Source organism: Rhyacophila brunnea, unplaced genomic scaffold (assembly GCF_057557595.1).
Source record: "Rhyacophila brunnea isolate RB1 unplaced genomic scaffold, BYU_Rbru_1.0 scaffold_1, whole genome shotgun sequence".
Lineage (NCBI taxonomy): Eukaryota > Metazoa > Arthropoda > Insecta > Trichoptera > Rhyacophilidae > Rhyacophila > Rhyacophila brunnea.
Genome location: NW_028232751.1, coordinates 25,896,001 through 25,918,448, shown reverse-complemented (window position 1 = coordinate 25,918,448; position 22,448 = coordinate 25,896,001). Strand labels below are relative to the sequence as shown.

The 22,448-nt window shown below is 33.5% G+C and overlaps 1 protein-coding gene across 1 annotated transcript in view; it reads left to right on the top strand.

The window, feature by feature from the left end:
* The window catches only part of LOC147079623 (prostaglandin E synthase 3-like), a 35,995-nt gene that overhangs the window by 4,048 nt on the left and 9,499 nt on the right, over nucleotides 1-22,448 (top strand). Inside the window, exons 3-4 of the mRNA XM_085942590.1 lie at nucleotides 5,976-6,123; nucleotides 22,167-22,281. Coding sequence (XP_085798716.1) covers nucleotides 5,976-6,123; nucleotides 22,167-22,281 — 263 coding nt within the window. The remainder of the gene's footprint in view (nucleotides 1-5,975; nucleotides 6,124-22,166; nucleotides 22,282-22,448) is intronic.

Here is a 22,448-nt window from a genome sequence, read left to right as displayed (position 1 = left end):
GTTTCATCTACAGTCACAAAGCGACGAAAAAATTCATCCGGATTGCGTTGCATGAGCGACAACAGGGCTTTAGAGGCCACCACCCTATTGCGTTTATTGTCGACTGTGAGCAAACGCGGCACCCATCTTGCAGAAATATTTTTCATGCCCAATTTGTCATGTAAAATAGAAATGACGCTACCTTTTGAGATCCCTGTAACCTCAATTATCTCACTCAACTTTAATCTTCGGTCACTTAACACCATATTGTGGATTTTATTGATCATTTCTGGTGTAGTCACCTCTACAGGACGTCCTGAGCGTGGTTCATCCTTTGTTGATGTACGACCACGTTTAAATTCATTTAACCAGTTATAAATAGTTGCAAGTGAAGGAGCAGATATGCCGTGAACTAAATCCAACTCATTTTTTATTTCCTTTGCTGTTAACCCTTTTATATTAAAATGTTTAATAACAGCTCTAAACTCAATTTTCTCCATTTTCCATTTTCCACAAGCAAATTTTTTTTTTAAATGTACGAAAAACACACAGCAACCCGACCAATCTGATTGAAACTTCGCAGCATACTGAATCGGTAGTGCCGCTGCATGAAAACAAACCGCTTACAGTACTAGTCGCGCCACTTGTCGGCTTTTCTAAGGACTTATTGACCCACCCTCGTAGATAGTTGAATTTACACACTATTGGTGCCAGCAAATCCATGCATGTGGACAGGCGCTATAAGCACGCATGAGTGGGATGCAATATGGGTGTTTTATTTATGCGATTATACAACAAAGATGCAAACTCTTTAGCATGCAAATTTATGTGTTTCATAGACAGACACGTTATGTGCTACAAAGTACTGGACAGATAAATCAAGCCAAATATATAATGTAATCTTAATTGTATACAGTATAACCTCAATAATTCGAAATCCAAGGGACCCTGAAAATTTTATTTCGAATTAGCGAAAATCGCTATAAATCGAATTTTCCGAAAAAAATATTTTTTTTTCGTCAATTTGTATAGAGACGACGTAGTATTGAAAAATAGTGTTACATGGTATTTACCAGTCAAAAAAGTATTTCAATGGTGAACTAGTTCGAAATATGTGTTTTTTACACTTTGTAATTAAGCACTAATTACTGAGTAATCAGACATCCAGTTAGATAGGTACCTACCAAGAATAAAAATTCTTAAATAAGAATGTTGTTCCTTACGAAAATCTAATCTAGATTCATACAAATTCACAGTAAAAAGGGGTGTGTTGTATTTAAAATAAAATTCTTTAATATTCTATAAACAATAATAAAAATGTCAAGTGAACTCATTAAGTCAATTAGTGAACTAGTCCTGTCAAACAAAGGGTCACTGTGTATTCATTATTGCCAGTTTAATCTAAACATTCAGTTGTTATCAACTTCAATTTTAAAAGAAAAGAAACTCATTGTTTATTAAAATACATACCTATTAAAAATGTAATTCTGTCAGTTATAAAAAAATGTTACAAGTTAGTTACTTAACCTATTCCTCGCGAACGTAATTTAGAGATGTCAGTGATCGCCGTATACGTAAGCCGCGAGAGTCGTTAAGTTTCTACTGTTGTATTTTCGTTATTTGGTAAGCAACAGAGACGAAATTTGTTTTACGAACTTGCTTCATTATTATTCTACTGACATCTGTCGATTTCTGTGATCCAAACATATATGAAATAGTTCGTAATATAGCAAAGACTCGACCCATATCGACTTCCTTCAAAATATAAATAATCAGCTTTGTCGATTCAAATTTTTCCGCCAGTTGTTTGCGCAATATGCGCAGGCGCATGATGTCATTTCCGACTTCGGCTTTGTTTGGAATAGAGCGATGATATTATTTCAACATTGTCTCTGGTTTCGTACGGTTTTCGGCTTTTATAAAATTACTTTGAATACGCGATTCTGTGATTAAGTGTAATTATTTTAGTCATAATATTGGAGATTTTATGCATTTTACCCCTTAAAATTAGTGTAAAATGTGATAAGTAGTATTTTAAATTTCAATAATATAATTTCGAGTTCACAGATTCTTCATAAATATTTTTATATACATTTGCAATAGTGACAATAAGTTCGTGTAGGTAATTCATTGTGTAGTGAAATATTTAAAGTTAAATTTTGTACATTGCGATCAAAATGTCCGCACGTGATATAGTATCCGATGAGGAAGCCGAAGAATCCATTGAATACTTGGATTCCGATTATGAAATGGAAACTGATGATGGAAGGAGAAACAGGGCTGGCAGAACCACACAATACTGACGACCCTTCTGATGTTGACCATGATGTGGGAGAGGCTTCCACTTCCACCTCTGGACACGAAGCACCAGAGGCTCCACGTCAACCGTGGACCGCGGGACAATTTGTGCCAATTGTGTATGACTGTCAAAATCGGATCCCAGATTGCTTGACATATTGATTCGTCCTTTCTCGTTTCAAATTGAATTATAAAAAATTCTCAAATCAAATATATTAACTATCAATGTTATTAATAAATAATATACATTCCTGTTATTCATCAGCTGTTAAAGTCAGACTAGTCCTTCACACAAAAACCAGTGGTAATATCGGTTTCCAAAGAATATGTAGCATTGATCTATGCATTACATTTGTAGAAGGTGTGTTAATGCTAGTATATTATTTATCATGTAACTTATCCATTCAAATCAAACCATTCCCTGTGTGAACACGACAGACAGATTCTTCATATATATTTTTATATACATTTGCAATAGTGACAATAAGTTCGTGTAGGTAATTCATTGTGTAGTGAAATATTTAAAGTTAAATTTTGTACATTGCGATCAAAATGTCCGCACGTGATATAGTATCCGATGAGGAAGCCGAAGAATCCATTGAATACTTGGATTCCGATTATGAAATGGAAACTGATGATGGAAGGAGAAACAGGGCTGGCAGAACCACACAATATTGACGACCCTTCTGATGTTGACCATGATGTGGGAGAGGCTTCCACTTCCACCTCTGGACACGAAGCACCAGAGGCTCCACGTCAACCGTGGACCGCGGGACAATTTGTGCCAATTGTGTATGACTGTGCCAGTTTTAACTCGATGTTAATCCTAGTGTAGGCTTGAATGAGAATTCAACTGAAATGGAGTTTTTCACACACTTTTTAAATGAAAACATAATGGGTAAAATAGTGAACTTTACCAATGGCTATCACGACCATCTGACAAACACACAAGTCCACACACCTAACGCGCGAATTCATAACTGGTATGATACTTCCATAAGTGAATTGTACGTATTTTACGCTGTTACCCTATTGATGACTAGAAACCGCCGTCTTACAATAGAGGAACACTGGAGCACCGAGCCTTTGTTAAATTCAAAAATTTTTAGCCAAACGATGGTCAGAGATCGTTATGAGCTAATTTTGCAAATGCTTCACTACTCTGACAGTGAACACCCTGCCGGTGATAGACTTTACAAAGTTAGAACACTTCTCGACCACTGCAGAAATTTGTTCAAAGACTCAATGTTGCCGAATGAATACCTCTGTATAGATGAAAGCATTATAGTATTTAAAGGACGACTTATATTTAAGCAGTTTATACCTTCAAAAAGACATAGGTTTGGGATTACCAGCCGTATTCATACAGTTTTGAACCGCGCTCAACGCAGTTAATGGTTTATCGGACGAATAATAAAACTATAAAAAATGAGTTGCGTACAGGAATGCGCACGAAAATGAAACATGGCGGCCGTCCACCTCCTGTCAGTCTGACACATGACAGGAGCATACTTATATACATACGTAAAGAGTCAGCAAAAATGAATTCATTACAAGTTTTATTGTTGGTTAGAATTGTAATTATACTATAATATATTTAATACATATAATTAATTGTAATTGAGAACCCATCAATTTTGTAGATTCGGTAGAGCATTTGCGAACTTTAAACAGTAATTGTGCCGTTTAAAAACACATGAATTTTAATCCATAGTCTAGATACTATGCTCCCGTGGTTCGATTACTCACTAAAGACGTCATAAAAAACGCAGTATTTGCCATGGATACGTAACATTACGATAAAATAGGTACTACATAATAAGTTATTTGTGATTTGTGATGTTGAAACTGGATATATTTTAGATTTTATAATTTATTGTGGCGACGGAAAGAAAATTACCGATAGTGAAAAGTTGGGTGTGTTTGGGGCTGTTGTAACCACATTGATGAGGGACTATTTTGGTAAAGGCCATAAACTATTTTGTGACAATTGGTACAGCAGCCCAGAATTATTTGAACATTTGTTTAAACAAAAAACAAATGCGTGCGGGACAGTTCGCAGCAATCGGAAGCAAATGCCAAAAATTCAAAAATTTAAAAAGGGTGAAATAAAATCTTTAAACTGACACCCTTTGCTTGTGTTGAAATGGCTTGACAAAAGGGAGGTACACATGATAAGTACCATGCACGACGACTCAATGGTGCCCAAACATAAAACCAATAGAGCCACGGGACTACCCATTATAAAACCGAAGTGCGTTGTCGATTACAACAAAAACATGGGCTCTGTCGATAATGTTGAGTAGTCTGTCGTGCATGCGAAAAACAATTAAGTGGTACAAAAAAGTTGGTTTCCACATCATTAATTTGTTTTTATTAAATGCTAGTATTTACACAGTCATAACTGGTAAAAAAACTTCTTTGGCCGATTTTCAGATTAAAGTAATTCGTCCATTAATAGAAAAATATGGTAGTGCCTCAAAACCTTCAACATCATTAAATGTACCTTCCAGTAATAATCCAAAAAGAATGTTGAAAACATTTGCCTCCCCCAACTGAGAAAAAAGTTAAAGCATTTAGGCGGTGTCGGGTATGTTCCCAATCTACCATTAAAAATAGAAAAAGAAAAATGACAAATATTATGTGTTGAGAATGTGATGTAGCTTTGTACCCTCAGCCCTGTTTTTACAATTACCATGAAACTATTAAATTTTTAATTCTTGTCCGATAAAATGATTTGAAAAATTTTATGTTAAGTGTTTTGAAATAATCCCTCAATAAATCGTGCCCTAATAAACTTGTCATCGGCGCAAGTGTCCATGCCACTTGAAGTACGACAGTGGCCGCCTGGTATGTACTTATGCATGGTTTTTTACTATGGGACATGTTTGTTCAAGCTCTGTCGCCTCATTTAAGTCGTATTCGTTTATTTTTGGATGTCGTAAGATTTTTAGGAATTTATATTTATCGGTTGGAGCGCCTCTAGGATTTTGAATGAAGGTTTTTAAGAGTTTTGATAAAATTTATGATTTGTAAGCCGCCCACAAATGATATACATTGGGGCGACCATTGCGCGACAAAAAGGTTAATAACTATGAAATTTCGTGAATAAATGTTTTTTGTTTAAAAGAAAAACTTTTTAATGTTTTAAGATACATATTTATTAATTAATACAGTTGAAATTGTAAATTATCAAAAAAAAATCTCAAATTGCAAGCTTCGTATCTTTCCGCTAGGTGCCTCTTTAAAAACGGCTCAGTAAAGGCTTCAACTTAAACTTTGCGTTTTGCCTCCCATCATTAAATTTGCAGGTGTTTGCCTACTTAATTGCAGTCATTAAATTTATTACTGCCTAAGAAAATAAGTATTTTACTATTATTTATTTCGATTTATATGGATAAAAATGGCCATTGAGACCAAATTTCATTTTGAATTACGGAATAACGAATATATCGATTTATAACGAACTTTTTGTATGAAAAATGATTCTTGGGGGTTAAAACTGATGAAAAATTCGAAAAACGGTGAAATTCGATTTATCGTTTTTTGAATTATCGAGGTTCTACTGTATATTAATAAAATGAGGAATTGATAATTTTATTATGATGTTTTGGTCTCATTATAAGGGTGGTGTTTTTTTTATTAATTGAACTGGCCTTTATTTAATTTAATATTATCTCATTTTCTTACTACAATAGGTTTGAAAAGCAAGCTGTCGTCTTCAAGGGAGTATGTGGTCCAGAAAAGAAAGTCTTCAATGCTGTGATAGATCTTTATGGAGAAATTATTCCCGAAGAATGCCTACAACACAACATTGGTAGATGCATAGAAGTCATTTTGGTTAAGGTTTGTGAATATTTTTCTTTTTCTGAATAATTTTCTTGGATTTATTATCTTTTGTAGCTCAGTTGTCTATATAGAATATAGACTGTATAGGTTGTGTGAATTTATGGGCAGGGCCGTCATCAAAAGAAAAAGTATTAATATCCTATATCAGTATTGTATCGATGCCAAAGTATTGGAGGTATTGGAAGTATTGGTCAAAATCAAATAATCCTTTTCCGCAAGAATTTTTTTACAAAAAATTGCAAAATCAGTGTCAGCATCAAAAGAAAGAATCAAAATTGCTGATAAAATTGCAGACCTTTTACAACCACTAAATATGTATTCAGTAGTTTTTTGCTACATTAAAATCTGTACATATGAGTTTGGACACCGCCATCTTTAGATTAATAAAGCCTGAGCATAACTTTTTGCACAAGCAACGAGTGGTCCACTTTTCAGCTGTCAAAATCAGATCCCAGATTGCTTGACATATTGATTCGTCCTTTCTCGTTTCAAATTGAATTATAAAAAATTCTCAAATCAAATATATTAACTATCAATGTTATTAATAAATAATATACATTCCTGTTATTCATCAGCTGTCAAAGTCAGACTAGTCCTTCACACAAAAACCAGTGGTAATATTGGTTTCCAAAGAATATGTAGCATTGATCTATGCATTACATTTGTAGAAGGTGTGTTAATGCTAGTATATTATTTATCATGTAACTTATCCATTCAAATCAATCCATTCCCTGTGTGAACACGACAGACGCGTCAGTATGAGCTCTCTATAGAACAATGACAGTTCATACATAGACAACAACGGGAGGGGCGGAAAAAGTAGGACCAGTCGTTGTGAATGTATCGGCTTTCTACTTGAGTCGGCAATGGTTAGAACCAAAGATGTCAATGAAGAACTTTACGATGGAGCATAAACTTTCGTAAGCTTTCTTTTTTCCATTTTGTCAAATACAATTTAATTTAAAATTTTGGTTTGTTGAGACAGGGATATATCCTATTGTAATTGTCTAGATCAGTGTTTACCAACCTTATTTGTGCCATGCCCCACTTCAACGCTTCAAATATCTCCATGTCCCCCTGCTCTATCAAAATTTTATAGTTAAATAACAAATTCTGAAAAAAATGAATTGCTTCAAATAAAAAATGCACATAGGCAATACTATTTTTAATTTAACTTTCATCAGTAAGTACCTATGTATATTTATATTAGATGTACAACTCGGAAGAAAATTAGTGCGATCCTTGTGCCTGATGTGAGCTGCAAAGAGTTTTTATGTGAGGTACTAATTTGGTCAATTTGAATCTTAAATCTCCACAGTTTGTGTTATCAAAACGATTTCTTTTTTTCAGTAACAAATCATTTACAGCGCTAAAGCGCCGCATTCAACTAAATAATATGATGGGAGTGGCAACAGTAATTTTCTCAGAAAGTCATGGTTGCAATATCAAAAAAATATTTTCGAAAATGCGTTCTTTAACAAAAAAAAAATGTAGGCACCAAATATTATTGATTTGCACATTACCCCCCAAACATTTGAATTGCCCACCGGTGGGGCGTGTACCCCACGTTGGGGAACACTGGTCTAGATCCTCACCTGCTGAGTTCATGTTGACAGCTGATTCATATTTACCAAGTTTTTCCTTTCTAAATCTTTCCCTTGCTTGCAGTGCATATCGATGAGTTTTCTATTCTAGAGCAATTATTGTCAACATTACTTTTTGCGTGGCGTTAACTAAATATTATAGAAGTGAAATTATATTTTAAGTGGTTTTGCGTTTATATGGTATTGTCAATAATTCATGGTGTTATTAACTTGGAGATAAAAATGACCAGTAGTAATAGTTATTTGCAGTATGTGATTCTAATTATTGGTATATTTTGCTAAATTTGTAGAAATAGTTACTTATGTGAAGATGTAGTTTTTATCTTGCAAATGTATTTAAAAAAACACCATTTTACTAGTCATGTATATGTATCCTGACAATTCAGCTTTCTTCAAATGTAGCCACTGAGCCAGCGAATTTACAGCCTGCCTTTTCTCCTATGCCTTATCAGGTGGCTCAACATCGCATAAATTAAAATGTCATTTAGATTGATGGACAACTAAATGTTTTTCATGAATTTTTTCTTTGAAATTTAGCATTTTGCTTGTTCCTACTTTTGCTAATATATCATATTGCGCTGGTGGGTTGAACCGTTGATGGAATGAGCAGTAATTCTTGGTCCACATTGTACAAATGCTAGTCATATATCTCTTATTCATTGGGAATGCAGTAGTTAAAGGCTGTAATGTTGAACTATTAATTTGTGATGGTATCCCATGCAGATATGAAGGTAGCTCCTAACATATTAAGTGTTTTTGTTTGAAGCAGGTCGGAGGGATTCCTAAGAATTATTCATAGCAAACCCAAACCCTCAGACATTGTTTTGAGAAAGAACTTCTTCAATTATCGACAATTATTATTGGAAAAATAAAATGCCAATTCATTAATTATCAATCAATCCCAGTCTCTGTGTATTTTTACAGTCTTTTATTTATATACTCGGTTTGGGGTATATTATGTTTGGCTCATTGAGATAGCTTTTACTTCTTTCACTGTCGTCATAATGCAACCTAATTGCAAGACTACATTCAATATACCTGCGGATTTGATTTCTTTTATAATTTAGTGTTGCACATTGGGTATCAAACTGAACAAATCAGATGTTTTTTGCTAATTAAATTTTTTTTTATTTTTCATATTTTGCTGGCATTATCGAATTTGCGAATATATTTTGAAAAAAAAAAAATATTTTTATTAATTTGACATAATTCTTGGGTTGGGAAATATAGTGTTGTGTATAAAAATAATGAAACACCTATTGTGAAATTATAGAACAGTATAGTAAAAAAATGCAATGAATCTTTGCATTTAACCCTTTTACTCCTATTCGGCCGATATTTCGGCCCACCATACCTATGCGAAAACTTCATCTGGGCCGATCCCATCGGCCAAAAGTTTGGAACCAAATTTACGATTTATTCCAATTTTTCCGTCATATTTCATCTAGTGCAGACAAAGCACTATATTCGCTCTGTGTTAGGTGTGACTAGTATTTATTTTAGTGTCACTAGTTTATAATTGTGTCATATCCCTAATAACTCACAAGTCATAATTGCTCTTGCTGTCCAACTACAGACCAAGAGGGTCATAAAAGTAATAAAATACTATTTTTATGAGACATTTAAAGTTCTGATATTTCTTTTAGTTATTTTATGATTCATATATCACATTACATTATGAATTTTGTAATGTTTATGATTTGACTAACAAACAATGAATGCCCACTGTTCTTTTGGTAGGATGGTGGAAAAATACACGAATAAATATTATTATAATGGTTTAGTGCTTTGAAATTTATTTTTTGAAATTTCTTCATTCCCATATCAGTTAGTCCTCGATACTGTATCGAATTCTAGTGCGATTTCGTGAATTGAATAATATTCTTGAATACCTTGACACTATACGATTTTTTTTTTGATTACTTTATAAAAATTCTATTTCATTTCTGTTACTCGATAAGAATAGATTATACCTACTATAAAATTTGATATATCAATTATAAATAAAAAAAACATGGTTTATGTGGTTATTGAGAAAATATTAGTCATAATAATTTTTTTTTATAGCATCCAGGAAATCTCAAACTGTGTAACTTTTGTTTGAACTCACGCTCATATGTATGCATTATAGGGTAAGGGTAAAAATCATACTTGGGAACTTATGGCTATTTGAGAGTGATGTACTCACCAGTGCTGGATTGCACCATTGGATTGGAAATGAATGGAATGGCACATGGTTTATATAAGAAATTGATAGAAATGGTTTATTTTTGGAATACGTATTAAGCATTCATTTTGTAAAATATTCCATTTCGAACACTGCATGCACTTCTAAATCCTTTGGTCAATACAATTTTATTTTTAAATTCAATTGTTTTTTTTTTATTACATTACTTTGATAACCCAGTACAGTCGAACCTGGATTATCCGGACTAATTGGGGATGAAGGTTAAAATCTGGATAATCAAAAAAAAATCATAATTATTAAGGAATGAAAAGTACATTTTGTATGAACAATTTTTATTAATATACATACTATTTACATGGCTTCAACTTAAAATTATTTTTTTAGTAAGAAATTCAATTACCTATTGATTTTTGCTTTAAGGTAGCTGTCCTTTTCGAAGCTGTCAAGTCACAAATAATTTTAAGACATATAAGTTGTCTTGAGTTACATTGTTCTACATGGCGACACATAAGTATTGAAAAGCTTTAGAATGTGTAGGACCAATATTTCCACTTCGGGAATCTCCTCTTTGTCTTCTTGATCTTGTTCCTCTGAGGCAGATATTTCCTCAATTATTTCCTCATCATTCAAAATTTGGAATCCACGATTGTTTGCATCTCAATTTCATCCACGTTAACGCAATTAGTACCCCAGTGCAGTATTTCACGTCTTGATGTAAAAGATTGGTTGGCTCTTAGACAATAGATACAGATAGACGCTTCACATTGCCTTGGTACGTGAAGCTGCTTGCCGTGTGTTTGGTTGTGTGAGTGAGTGGACATATACGAATACAAACGTTCGAGACCATAGGCGTGCGGGAGAAACGGAGTATTATTAATATTCATTGATGTTCATTGGTGGATATCTTCAATATAATAAATACAGAAACTTCAAAATGTATTATTATTTAATTATCATAATAATATGGTACTTACATTAAAATTAACAAAGTAAATAACTAAGTAGGTACATGAGTATAATCAATATTAAACTGACAAATTATCATATTAATTTACAAGTATCAATAATTCAAAGGTATGAAATCACATCATCTAAAAATATATACCTACAGAGTATATAAATAGACATGCACCTTAGACTATAGATACATCTAGACGCCACCCGTTGCATTGCTAAATGAAGCCGCGTGCCTTGCGTTTGGTTTGTGAGCGAGCGAACGCATTCGTCTACAAATGTTCGAGACCATAGACCATTTTGCTAGTGCTCGCCCAAAGTGCTCGCACTAGACGCTCAGAATTAAAATATAATTTTCCATTTTTTTTACGTTATATAGTATTTTTAAGCGGTCAAAATGCAACCATTAGATAAAGATATCCATAATTTAAGTTATTTTAAAGAAACACTAGGTCACTGATATTAAAATATATAATAAAATACAAATAAATTATCACGAACATGTATCAACTTACTTATGAAACGTAATACCATCTTCTTGCTTATCAGTACGGCTACCATATTTTAAGACAACACACAGAACCATCTTTTCTACTTAATTAACCAAAAATATTTACCACTGACTTTATGTTTAACACAAAAATTATCAATTTTAGCAACACGAGCTTGCAAGTTATCGACGCTATGTGAAGCGTTTCGCCCCAATTTGATGGCGATACTATTGGAAACTGGCTTGTAGCTAGTAGACCTTTTATCTTACTCTAGCGCGTGTCGCAGAGATTGTAAGGGTGCCGAATACTTTCTCACTCGCACTCATGCATCGTTTTTGTTCAGGCCTTGACATGCACAATAGCGAATCGAATACAAAATATGGATCAAAGAAAATCACTTTGAAAAATTCAGATTATTAAAACACAAGTTGAAGGACGTGCAAAAAAAACCTATACAAATTATAATATTTGGATTATATAGAACAGGTCTGGGCAAGCGGCCCGCCAAGTTTTTCTGCGGGACCCGCGAGTTTTAATCGTATTTTTGAAAAAAAATACTTTTTTCTACATTTAACGCTTTGTTAAAAATAAAATTTTATAAATACATAAATTGCACCGTCGAGAAGATATCTGCAAATTTTACAACACTCTTAATTCGGACAAATTAGAACAACTTAAATAAAGATTCTGATCGAAAAATGTTGGTCATTTCTAGATCAACTTATATAATTATGTGAACAAACAATTTCAATTAGGATGATTATCAATACAAACTCTTTACAATCAAACATCACTGATAAACATTTACAAGCAGTTTTAAGAATCTTAAAAATTAACATCTGAAATTAAAAGGATGCTGAAGAATATAAAACAGTTCTTATTCATTCTTCTCATTAAATTGTTGGCTATAATACTTTGAACGCGGAAGACGCACACGGCGCGTAATGACCAGGCGGCCGATCGATGTAATTAACGTGCATTTTAAAGGGGGCAATTAAAATCTCATTATCTCTTCAGCAGCGAATGCGTTAAAGAATTATTTATTTTTTTATGTTGAAATTCTTTTTTCATGATAACGAATAACGTGTGTCCAGAAAATAATATTTTACTTGCGGCCCGCCGTTCATTTTATATTCCTAACTTAGCCCTTAATCCAAAAAGTTTGCACATACCTGAAATAGAACAACAAATAACAAAATACATATTATATTATTATCCTAGAACTCTTTCCATTTTGGCAAGCGATACGATAGACCTTCTTTATTATGTCCGATATAATATAATATAATTATAAACATGACAAAAAAGTGTTATTTGAGAGAAGATCTAGTTTCAAAATAATTGTCTAGCAATGCAGAAACTGCAGAACTTTTCAGTGCCTTTAAAATAAATAAAAAATCGGAAAAGACCTTTCAAAAAGTACCAAACAGCCTTACATCAATTTGCATTAAACATAGTTTTGTATTCACTGTCGGCCTACAAATATATTCGATGCATATTCGACACGTACGTGCCACACTCCTCTACACTATAGTCCGACAACATAAACGTTAACTTTTTGATGTTCAGCACAGAAGCGACTACGAAGGGAACAGCCCGTATCACACGTAGCAAATCGCCTACCTAACTAAATGGCCATTCGACATCGAAAGATATGGGATGGCAAGAAATACGCGAGATTCGTAAATATGCAGATGGAAGTGGAGAGTGCTTGCCAACAACTAGCAATGTCTTGTTGCCAGTTTGTATCAACGAGGAATGAAAACTGTCAGTGGGATATTTTTTAGTTAGCGGTTTTAAAAATTTCTAAAGCAATTGAACTGTGTTGGAATACTTCTAAAGATACATACAAATACATCACCCTGGTCAACAATTTCTTCGATCTATTTAATTCTCGGAATTTTAGGCAAAGGGTATTCAAACGTCATATTACTCATATTAATAAAATTGAGATTTTTACATTTTTAGATCAGGCTTTGGACTACATAAAATATTTAAAATATCAATGGGAACAAAGAAAATAGTTAAGATAAATAATGTTAAGCAGGAAAAGTATACAAAATCAGAAAAAAATATAAGCAGGAAAAAACAAGATTCATATGATTTATTATATGTATGTATAAATAGTTTTAAGGCCTTCTATAATGATTTAGTAAAAAAATGAAAAATATTTGAAGTACATTCACACGTACAGGCTAAGCCAGGAACATATTGAGTTATTTATTATTGGCAATATTAGGAATCAAGGTGGCTTTAATAACAATACCAATGGTTACCAATTTAAAAGCATCTACAAAAATCTGTTAAACCACCTAGAACTCGGGATCATCTTTTAATGAAAACTGCCTAACTACGTAATAACTATTGACCTTTAAATAATACTATTTTATTGTAGAAATTTCTTATTTTTTCAGTCGGTTCATTAAGTTTACTTGTTATGTAGTGTGTTCTTACAGTTAAGCACTTTTGGATTATTAGTTTTATTAGGAATACCACGTGGTTTTGTAGCGGCGATTGATCTGTCATGTGATCTTTTAATCCTTTAAAAATATCTGTGTGTACAAAGTGGCTTAAAACTTCAATCGTCATTTTTTCAAAATATTTCCCAATAGTATTTGCAGAATACAGCTTTACATATTTCTTAAAAACTAGTTCACTATATTTACAAATATAGACAACATCCTGAGAAGGATACCGTAAGCCGCCTACGTCTTTTTTAGCTATTAAGTAAGAATTTAGAGCATTTTTACGATCACTAGCATCCAAAACTTGCAAGCATCTCTCGCATACTATTATTCTGCTAACTTTTCTGACGACAAATCCAGCAATGTATCCAACAATGTCTTCGGAATATTGCGTGAGCGTACTTAGATCAAGCATTGTACTTTCATCAAAAGACGGTTGCTCACAATCATCATCAGGTGGGTCTACTAGCGATCTTTTTGGACAAGAATAATTAATCACATTCTCACTAGAAAGATTCAGACCATTTAAAATATTTATTTGGTCTAATGCGACACAGTTTCCATTACCTAGATGATTTATTTCTGCATGTACTAAGAGTTTCCTATATGCGCTTCGGAATTGTCTAGCGGTTGGATTATTATTAAAACCGCCCTGGGATCGGACAGCACCAAAAAACAATTCAATATGGTCTTGACTGATTTTATACGTGCATATAAATGATATATTCGGGTTAGGAACAATTATCATTTGGTAAAGGTGAATTAACGATTTTATACATATTTTAAACCCCAGAAACCCTGTTTTTTTTGCCGATGCTATCACTTGAGACCCATTCGGCCATCTCAAACCATTTATGTATGTTATTATTTCTGAAAAGTATTTTAAATTCTCATCATAATTTTTGGAATTGAGAGGTTTTTTCCACCCCATTGCATGTAAATTGCGAGAATTAAGAATATCAAATAAATTATTAAAATATCTTATAAAAGTGGAAGTTGACTGGCTATTTTCAAAATCTGGCAACTTCAGTGTATTTCTACAAAAATCAATAGCGTCAGCAACCGAGTTGCTTAATAACTGCGTAGCTAATTTAACTTTCGTTTTTTGGCGGAAAAACGATATGTGCAATGCACGTAATTTATTTGCAATGTGTAATCCTTCTTTTTCTTGTAGATCATGGAGCTTTTCGATGTATTTCCAATCTACAATACCCCCGTCTTTATCAATTATAACTTTTTTTTCGCCAAGTGCATTCCTTATCAGTTTTATATTATGGCATGGATCAAAAAATACTGCTATATCTTGTTCGCTATGCCGAAAGGTGGTCTTAAAGTTATTTTCGTCAGAAAAATTACATCCTAAATCTTTAAGCATTGCTGTGTTTGTTGTTGCGCCATCGAAAGTTAATGCTACAATATCTATGTCGCAATCTTTTAGAAGATCAAGGCAATTTCTTACCAACGCACTTTTTTGTAAGCCGGTTATGCCATCAATTAAAAAATACCCTACAGGAATCTTCCATGAGTCATTAAGGCAACTCACTAGAAACGTAAGACATTCCTTTGCCATGGGCACGCAGTCTCCCTCTAAATTATTCCCTACATTTACATGACCATGGTATAATTTTCCATCCCATTCCAGATGCTTCCTAATCGCCATTTCATCAAAAATTAACACTCCTTTCAACCTTTTTTTCGATGCTGATGATTTTAAGCGTATGGCATCAAAAGCTTCTTTTGTAGACCCCGGTTGGCAATCAAGAGCCGTATACCAGCGTGATAATGTTTTTGGATGAGGTAAGCGTGTGGAGAATTGACTTCGAACATACGAATAAGCTCTAGGTGAATAAAAGTGCAAGGGTTAATGCAAATTTACGTAACTCGGGACTGTATTGTTTTTTAGACGTATGGCCCGTGCTCGCGATCAAAAAATCTTTATTCCCCTCGAGTGAAGTTAAAAGTTCTAAATTTTCTTCTAAAACCAATTGTTTTAACCTTAAAGAATTAATTATTGTTTTAAATGTGACGACTTTTTTTAAAAGTCGTCTTTTAACAGCTTGAATATTTTTTAGTCTACGCAGCCTTGCCGATGCTAATGCTTTTACACGGTTTTCCGACATGTTTTGTCTTTTGATAATCTCCTCCATATTTTTGATGAGCTTTCGCATTTTTTTTTTCCTTGGGGTATTTTCGGATGCTTGTATCGGACGTGGCTTCGAGACCTGAAATTAAATACATATGTAGGTATACTTTATATAATTATATTTTATACCATGTTCGATCCTAAAAGATCACAGAGTGGATGTTATATCAACAGGTTTTTTTTATGAGAAATCGATGTTAGCCTCTTGTAACGTATCAGGTCCATACTCATATAACATGGCTTTGTAAATTAAGCCCGTAATTGTTGTTGGAACGAAAACCGAAATAGAGCCGATATATTATATTTTTTTACTTGAACCGGAACGAAAAAATAACTGTTCAAAGCCCTGGTACATAACATGTAAAATTTTCCAGACCCTAGAGTCGAATCCGGGAACCTCCACATTAAATGCTAATATAGTAACCCTTCAGCCAATAATAATGGCAATGATATCCTTCTCAGAAATTCACTCAATACCTACCTACTTTCCCTAATTATACAATAGGTTTAAATCATTCTATAGCCCATTATCTAAATTACCATTACTACTATAGTCCAGGTAGAAAAAATCTTAGATATTTTTTCCGCATATTATAAATTTCACTAACTACAAAATATTGTCAATGATATTGATAATAATAATAATAATAATAGAAAATAGAAGAATGAATCATGCCAGTAGGTATGTTTTATCTATTTTTGTATTTTCGTTCAAGCGGTTTGCCACATTTAACTGGTATTTTATTGTAATTCGTTTAAATTATATATTATGAAACCTCTTTGTTCAAATTACTTACCCTCAAAAAATGTTTCAATCCTTCAAATTGCGTGGGCAATGCGTCATACGTTAAGCATACCCTTTTTTTCGTTCTTTTAAGATATGCCGCTTCGAAATGTTTGGAACAAATACAACTACTGGAAGTCGGAGCCCAGCTGGAAGGATTGACACGATGTATTTGATTTATCCAATTCTGCCTTTTTGGTTCATATTTTGGGAATCTGTAATCCATTAGGGAGCAACATTACAATAACATTCATAAACCAATTACATTTAGGAAATCACGAAGCAAAAATGTTAACAAACAGGGCACTAAATCGATTATTCCTCGGGAGTTTTTCAACATGTATACTAAATTCCATTTCTTTAGCAAAACAATAAAATGATTGCCTACTACAGGTAATCTTTACTAATATTTTTTTCAGTTTTTTGTTACTTCAATTTTAACCACATACCCACTTTTTGCGGACGCCTATGAATAATCATTTCGCTAGTGCTCGCCCAAAGTGCTCGCACTAGACGTTCAGCATTAAAATATAATTTTCTATTTTTTTACATTATATAGTATTGTTAAGCGGTGAAAATGCAACCATTCGATAAAGATATGCATAATTAAAGTTATTTCGAAAAAAACACTAGGTCACTTGATATTAAAATATATAATAATATACAAATAAATTATCACGAACATGTATCAACTTACCTATGAAACGTAATACCATCTTCTTGCTTATCAGTACGGCTACCACATTTTAAGACAACACACAGAACCATCTTTTCTACTTAATTAACTAAAAATATTTACCACTGACTTTATGTTTACCACAAAAAAATGCAATTGTAGCAACACGAGCTCGCGGTTATGGATGCTTTCTGAAGCTTTTCACCACGATTTGCCAGCGACATTGTTGGAAACTAACCAACACATGTGTAGACCTTTTATCTTACTCTAGCGCGTGTCTCAGAGATCGTAAGGGTGCCGAATACTTTCTCACTCGCACTCATGCATCGTTTTTGTTCAGGCCTTGGGTTGGCTGGTTTTTTTCAATTTAAACCCGTTTTTCAGCATTATAGATAAACTCTTCATCGTATTCTTTTTTCTCCAAAAACACCTTTAACCTGTCTATAAAGTGTTTGCTAAAGGTGTCAGCTGAAAGTTAATCCCTGTGAATTTCCACTTCTCTAATATCATGTCGCTCTTCAAATTTTCGATCCAACCCGAACTTGTTTTGAAGTTTGAATCTCCATTTATTCTTGTGTTAAAAAATCCTGCTCTTTCACATAATATTAACATAGATGATCGCTTTTTAATGAACCACGTCAAAATACACTCCGACTTCTTCATTTCGTGATTTTTTCATAACTTTCCGCTCCAAGCTAAGCTGCTATCCTCTGACATTATATAATTCGTAAACTGTAATTTCTTCACTTGTTTTTTTTTTTAAATCCATTCGTTGAGGGTGCCGATGCCATATTTATTAGACAAAAAATGTCCTGAGTCACCTCTTTTCAAAGCATTGATTATACTCACTTTGTCTTTTAATGATAGTACATCATTTTCTTTTCGGTTGCATATCGATAATATTTAAAGTAAATATTTAAATCGCGAAAATAAATGTTTGCGAAAAATAACTTATGTTTGTTTTAAATAATCCGGATAATCAGAAATAATGTGGGCTACGGTGGCCGCGCGGCTTAACCGTTGGACTATAACGCCGTGGGTCCCAGGTTCGAATCCTGGGTCTGGCAAGTACACATATTGTTTTTCAATTTGTGGGTGTCGGTATGGACCTAATAGGTTGAGCAAGTGGCTGACATCCATTTCTCATAAAAAGACAAAATCTGTCAATACAAACCTCTACTCCGTGGAGGCCCATATGATCCTATTAGGATCGGACATGGGCGGAAGAAAGAAAGAATGATAATCTAGTTTCTTCTGTACTAGAATAATCTCTTATATAATGACATAGATAGTAAGTCGATGGTAGAGACATCACATTATAATGAATCTGAAATAATGGGAACTTAATAAAACATACAAGATAATAGTACCTACCTATATGCAAAATTTATTTATCGGTAACTTATCACTATCACCAATACTAATCATGTAAGCATTACATCAACAGTGTTTTCTTGTATGGTATGCTTCAAAGCACTCTCCTGTATATGATCTGTCAATGTATAGCCTAAACTTTTGTTCTATTTAATTTAAATAAATATTTTTCACGAGCATGTCTCAAATTAAAAAAATATCACTCATTGGGTCATTACAAATTTGCCACGTATATTGGTCGGATCGCTAATCAGTACATGTGCGCCGAAGACATTTTACTGACGCGTTTGTAACCATACGAGTTCACGATATAATATGTTATATTGTTTTTTAGTGATTGAAAAACTATTTGGTGCGTTGACTGTTTAATAGAATATTCGAAATTTCGAATAGTTTTTTACAAAACATTTTTACAAAATGAATGCTTTTGGAGGTTGCATTCTTTCGTCTAGCTGCTAGTATAATATAATAACATTATTATCTGCGAGTTAATAGTAAATAGTAATGTTGACGATCTGTCTTCGTGGACTACTGCTCTTCATGCCGGTTGTTCACAAATTTGATGATTTCTTTTCTGGAGTCAGCCCGCACACAAATTTATCAGATATACCTATCTAAAAAAATAGATTTTTTTGAACATTTTTTGAATTCAAATATTATAATGGACAGAATCATAAACGAAACATTTAACTACCTATTATACAGAAGACAAGACAAGAACCGTCGCCGAAATCACGAATGCATGAGTTTCGGAAGTATTCAAGATATATCTGTTCCAAGTGCAATGTGCCGTTGTGTATAGCTGTGTTTTAGACAATATCATGGAAAGCTTAATAATTATTGGAATTTTTAAGTGCTAAAAAATATTATTGCGTAGAACATTCGTGTTGATCTTATGTGTTCTGTTTAGTGTAGGTATAGTGTCATGATTAATTATCAAAACAAACTAATAATATTTAAAAGTGGGGTGTAAATAAAATATTGGTGGTTTGGGTAGACTGAATACTGGTGTTTATCCTCTTGTCATCGGCGCACTTGTCTAGCGGCGATTAGCATGTGTCATGGCGGCACTCAGGTTAGCCAGCATTTTTTCTATGAAGCAATCATATCAGATTTAGGCAACAAATGTTTATTTTTAGAGTCACATAAAATATTGTGATAATCATTTTTGAACTTGTCACTGATTTTTTATGACTATTTGTGTATGTTTGACTGACATTAATTACGATTTATTGATGCTTGGATTACTGAGAGAGTACTGTATACTTGGATTGAGCTTCGCATAACATTCTTGCGAGAATGCAGTATTTATTTATTTATTTTGTTGGCCATAGGCTCCGAATTTCAAATTTTCGCACCACGGAATCATACTTTCACCAAGCGAAAGATTCTTCATAGGGGTGTACAAACAAAATTAATAATCCACCATAAATTTTACTTTAAAAAGTTGTCCAGAAGTCGAGGTGCATTCGTTATTTGAAAAGTGCAAGAACGTGAGCAATTGCATAAATCTGTTTCTGGCCATTGGTTTTGAAAAGAAAGGTGGTTTTTTTGGCAAGTTTGTTTTTTCTCACTTGTCCCATTATTATTACTAGGCCAAAAAAAAATTTTAGTCCTACTACCGTCAAGTTAATCAATTTTTTAGTTTTTATTACAGTTTTGTATTCATCTTTATTTTGGTGGTAATACCTATTTGTCTTCTGGATTCTCACAAAATGATTCATTGATTCTTGGCAGATCATTCGATGTCCAGTTCATGTTGTGTTATCATTATCGGAGTCGCTGGATAAAGTACTGACTTGCAGGTGTGAGTGTCTGCGGGGTGAGAGGGGGGAGGGGACAATATCATTCTCACTATCATATTATTCAATCTGATCAAAATCATAATTGACATTATTTCCCTCGGTATTGTTTGGTGCATCAGACATAATATTATTATCTTGTAAATTTCTCCCCCACAAATAAAGGAACCGTATTTGATTTTTTCTCATAAACATTTTACACCAAAATGAGTAATCCAAGTAAACAATAATAAACATAATATCATTTCAACAATGTTTGAAAGAGTACTACTGTTTTATCCAAACTAAGGAGACATGTTTTTGCTTAATATGCAACCATGTTGTGTCAATGACAAAGAAACATAACCTTGAACGCCATTTCAAGACCAATTACAGTTCTTTTGATGTTGATTATCCGCCTAAATCAGAGTTGAGAAGCAGGAAAATAGATAATTAAAATCAATACTATCACAGACTACCCAGCAAATGATTGTTTTACTAATCGTGTAAATAAAAATCCGGTGTTCACCTGTTATTATCTGAAATCTCAAATGTGCCCGTTACCGCAATAAGGTTAAAAACCCCTGAAGGGAAGTTTCTGAGCTTTATTTTCTTACATACCTTATTACATATATGGATATAATAATATGTCAATATTGTAAAAGACTACATTGAAAAACTGGTTTTTAAGATAAGCTTGTTTTATTTTCACACTCAAAAAACCATTATTGTGCTGTAACAGTCGATTTACAGTATTTACCCAATTCCAATCATCATAATAAAATCAGTAAAGTGTCTTAACACAAGATTCGATATAAAAAAAAAACATTTGAGGGCAGGACAAACCATTTGAAATGTCAAACTAGTGGTTTCATTTCTTCTGATGATATATTTTTAGGAGTGGGGATGCAAGTTAGTTTAAAATTAACATTAAGCGCCGGCTAGACGCTCATGCTTTATGACAATGTTACTTGCGCAAACCGGTTTCTATCGGGAAACCCGTACGTATGGACGGGAAAACGGAAAACAAAAAGTGCTGTAAAAATCTATATCGCGCAGGCAAGTCGTTAAACCATGCAAGCAAGTCACTGCTGTTTAGCACTTTAGGTAAATATTATGGTATGAAAATAACAAACATCACGCCAGTTAATTGAAAATTAGGAATAGCACGAATTTGAAATATGAGATGTATTGTATGTGCCATTGTTACTTTATAATAAAAGTCAAATGATTCGGAGACCCATTTTCTTCCATGCGCCCATGTGAATCTGTTTTCATACATATATTATAAGCAATGTGATTAACCTAGTTGTCATTTGTGCCCACAGGGTTCTTAGAGCGAAACCACACGGCGAGACCGCTGTATTCCGACTGCGAGCGGAAGTGAGAACGCACCGCTGTTGTGTACTCACTCCCATTCGCAGTCGGAATACAGCGGCCTCGCGACATAGTACGTATGCAGCGTCCGTGTGGTTTCGCTCTTAGTTCCTTGATAATTATAATGCTAAATATTGGTTCATGTGGTGTTTGGGAGGTAATAAATGTTCTTCTTGTTAATTGTGTCTATTTTTATTCTGTAGGAAAATAAAAAAGCTGGATTCTGGCCGTCACTAACTAAAGATAAGAAAAAACTCCATTGGTTGAAAGTTGACTTTAACAAAATGCAAGATGAAAATGACAGTGGCGATGAAATGGGTAAGGACTCCATTGTATATTCATTTTTAAACTATTTATTATTTGATTCATAAGTATGTCATTATAAATATTATGTAATTTTAGAATGACATTGGCTAATAACTGACCCAAAACTTAACCGAAGGGTACCTCAATATCTACTTTCCTCACGGAAGATTCATCACGAT